This window comes from Lactuca virosa, chromosome 7, assembly GCF_052849685.1.
Source record: "Lactuca virosa cultivar CGN04683 chromosome 7, Lactuca_virosa_CGN04683_v6, whole genome shotgun sequence".
NCBI classification, from domain to species: domain Eukaryota; kingdom Viridiplantae; phylum Streptophyta; class Magnoliopsida; order Asterales; family Asteraceae; genus Lactuca; species Lactuca virosa.
Window position 1 is genome coordinate 78,802,659 of NC_136432.1, and position 3,700 is coordinate 78,806,358.

Below are 3,700 nucleotides of genomic sequence, written 5' to 3' on the forward strand. Positions count from 1 at the left end.
TAAAACCATTATATGGGGAACCACTTCTTCTCTACCTTTCAGTATCCTCAAATGCGGTGAGTGCAGTCTTAGCTAAGGATATTTACGGGGATCAACATCCCATCTACTATGTAAGTAAAAGTCTCTTCGATCCTGAGACCAGGTACTCTCACCTTGAAAAACTTATGCTTGCACTAGTAATTGCTTCCACAAAAATAAGACACTATGTTGAAACACATCCCATAAACGTAAGAACTAATTATCCTATTAAGAATGTTATGAGAAAACCATAAATGCAAGGGAGGATGGAAAAGTGGTCCGTAAAGCTAAGCACATACTACATCAAGTATGAGCCAAGATCTGTGATAAAATCCCAAGCACTGGCGGACTTTGTGGCTGACTTCAGTAATTATATACAAGCTGAAGTAGAGATAGAAACTAAACGATTCCTAGAAGAAGAAAACACGGGAAGATGGATGCTATTCATAGATGGATCATCAAACCAAAGAGGAACTGGATTAGGGATCATACTAAAGTCACCACAGGGGGACATCCTACCGGAGGCAGTCAGTTGTGAGTTTGATGCAACCAATAACGAAGCTGACTATGAGGCACTAATCATGGGACTACAGCTAGCCAAGGATCTTCAAGTATATGTTGACTCCTTATTAATAACTATCCATTTTAATGGATCCTATGTAGTAAAAGGAGAAATACTAGCATTATACCTCCAAATCCTCAAAAATTTAGCCTCTAAATTCGAAGAATTCAACCTAAACCAAGTTCCTAGAGAAGACAATGTTAAAGAAGATGCCTTAGCCAATCTACGATCCTCCCTTAGGATCCCATCAGAAATTAGGATCCCGATAATCCACGTGATGATCCTAGCAATAGAGGATCTTGCCAAAAGACTGAGGGATCTCGACGATGACGAGGTAACAACCAGCATCGCTACAATCGAAGATCCTGATCCTCAACTTCCTCATCAGGATCCTAGCATCAAGGATCCTTCCACAACCTCAAGATCTTGGATTCAACCCATTGTGGAATATCTCCGAAATGGTACCATCTTGAAGGAAGAAAAAAGTAACAAGTCGTTCAAAATGAGGATCTCATGTTTTGTGATGATCTAAGGTAAGCTATACAGGAAATCCATGGCAGGACCATACCTTTAATTCCTGGAAGATCACGAGGCTACGGAAGTCCTAAAAGACATACATGAAGGATATTGTGGTAACCACATTGGGGGCAGATCCTTGTGCTCCAAGCTGTTGAGGACGGGATACTACTGGCCAATAATGAAGAAAGATTCCTTCTTGTATGCCCAAAGATGTGATGCTTGTCAAAGACATAGCAACATCCTACACCAACCAGCAGAACCTTTACATCCTATCATTTCCCCTTGGCCATTCATGAAGTGGGGTATGGATATAGTAGGAAAATTACCTAAGGCACCAGGAGGAAAAATATTCATACTAGTAATTATATTTATCGAAGTGGATCGAGGCTGAGGCTTTTGTTCAAGTAAGAGATAAGGAGGTGGTGTCGTTTATCAAACGTAATATCCTGACCAGGTTTGGGATCCCCTCTGAAATTATATGTGATAATGGATCCCAATTCATAAGAAAGAGGAATAGGGAATTTTGAATAAGTTGGGGAATCAAAATGATAATGTCCACCCCCTGTTCACCCTCAAGCCAACGGTCAAGCTAAATCTAGAAACAAAATCATAGTCAATAACTTGAAGAAAATGCTAAATGAAAAGAAAGGGAGATGGGCAGAAGATCTTCCTTTCATCCTATGGGAATATATGACCACTTCCAAAGTAGCCACATACCAAACTCTATATGCTTTGGTGTTCGGAGCAGAAGCGATGATCCCCACTGAAGTGGTGATCTCAATGGTAACATATATATTTCAAGATCAAGAGAAAAACAATAGGATCCTAGCCCAGGATCTTGATACTATCGATGAACTCAGGGATCTTGCCAAGATCCGCATCGCTGCCCATCAACAAGGAATCACCAAAGCATACAAAAAGAATATCAAAGTCAGAAGATTCCAGATAGGATACTTGGTCTTAAGGAAAGAATTCCAAAATACCAAGGATCCTAGTGTAGGTAAATTAGCACCTAAATAGGAAGGATCATATCTCATAGATGCTGAATCAGGAAAGGGGCATATTGGCTAGCTACCCTTGATGGAAATATCTTGCCAAGATCCTGTAATGCTATACATCTTAAAGCTTATTTCATGTAAGTGAGATTGTCATTTTCCAACAAACTCAAGGTACACATACTCTTTACCTTTTACCCTTTATTTTCATGATTATTATTATTTACTATCTTGAAAACCATTACTAACTTAAGCATTGGAGGGGCGTTAGCCATGCTAATGCCCGCCCCAAGCTCTTGTTTACTATGTGTAGGAACACAAGGATCTTGACATACGAGGATCCCGACACTCGAAGATCCAAGGATCTTGCTATTTAATGATCCTGGCATTCAAGGATCCCAATCGCTACAACATTCTAAGATCTTCACAATGATAATAAGCAAATGCCATAGTAACTATGAATAGAGACTGATTATCTCTCCTACAAATAAGGGTACTTAATCCCCTCTAAGGTTTAAAGAGCTAATCACCTCTTTCATATGAGTTAAGATTTCTACACGTCGCTTGGACATACGATATCTAACTATGGGATGTGAATAAGGGGATCATTTCGCTATGTAGTGACTTGGAAACCCTCTTGTTTCTGAACATAAGTTAAGATCCTAAAGTTTAAATCTAAGGTTAGTAACATCGACATGTTATCTCGAGTTGGGATCTTCCCCAGAAAACACATAAGGTTTATAACATTGACATGTTATCTCAAGTTGGGATCTTCCCCAGAAAACACATAAGGTTTATAACATTGACATGTTATCTCAAGAAAATTTTCTAAGATTTATATCATTGACATGTTATCATACGAATTGGGATTTTCCCTAGTAATTTACCAAGATTTGTAACATTAACATGTTACATTGAATTAGGATTTCCCCAGTAATTTACTAAAGATTGTAACACTAACGTGTTAACTCAGGTTGGGATTTTCTCCTGTGATTTTCTAAAAGTTATGACGCTAACGAATTTTCTAAAGTTGGGATGTTCCCCAAAAAATATACAAAGGTTACACTATTATCACACAAGAGTTTTTTTAGGTATTTTCCAAGTTGAAGTCATTTCCAGTTGATTCGTAAGGAGGGATCCTTCCCAAGTTCACTGAGTCAGGGCCAATCAAGGATCCCCCCTGATGAACTCTTAAAGCAAGGATCGTCTTGTATCATACTAAAGGACTTTTCCTAAGTTTAAAGGTCATAGTGCCTAAGGATAGTCAAGTTCTATCTATCCTTTAAAGTTAATTTTTCCTACATAATGATTAAGATCTTAACTATTTTAAGATCCCAAGTTGATTACTAACCATTTCAGGGTATTCAGATCATAAGAGTTCTTATTCTTTAGAATCCTATTGCATAAGGATCCTCAGAAGATCTACAATCATAACAAGAATATAAGTCAACCACGCAGATAGAAATCTAAAACAACAATAGCATTAGAAGAGTTGCACACCAACCCAGCAAAAACAAAGTTCTTAATTGTCTTACATCCCCAAAAAAAACCATTTAAAATGTTTTTTTTTTCCAAATAGGAATAAACTGTGGATTGATTATCATTG

General features: G+C 37.9%; 1 protein-coding gene across 1 annotated transcript; it reads left to right on the forward strand.

Annotated features, from left to right (window-relative positions):
• The first annotated feature begins 272 nt into the window (after nt 1-272).
• On the forward strand, nt 273-1,112 carry LOC145126827 (uncharacterized). Its single transcript, XM_079062111.1, has one exon. It carries the CDS (start codon nt 273-275, stop codon nt 1,110-1,112), a length of 840 nt encoding a protein of 279 aa, XP_078918237.1.
• Nucleotides 1,113-3,700: the final 2,588 nt, after the last annotated feature.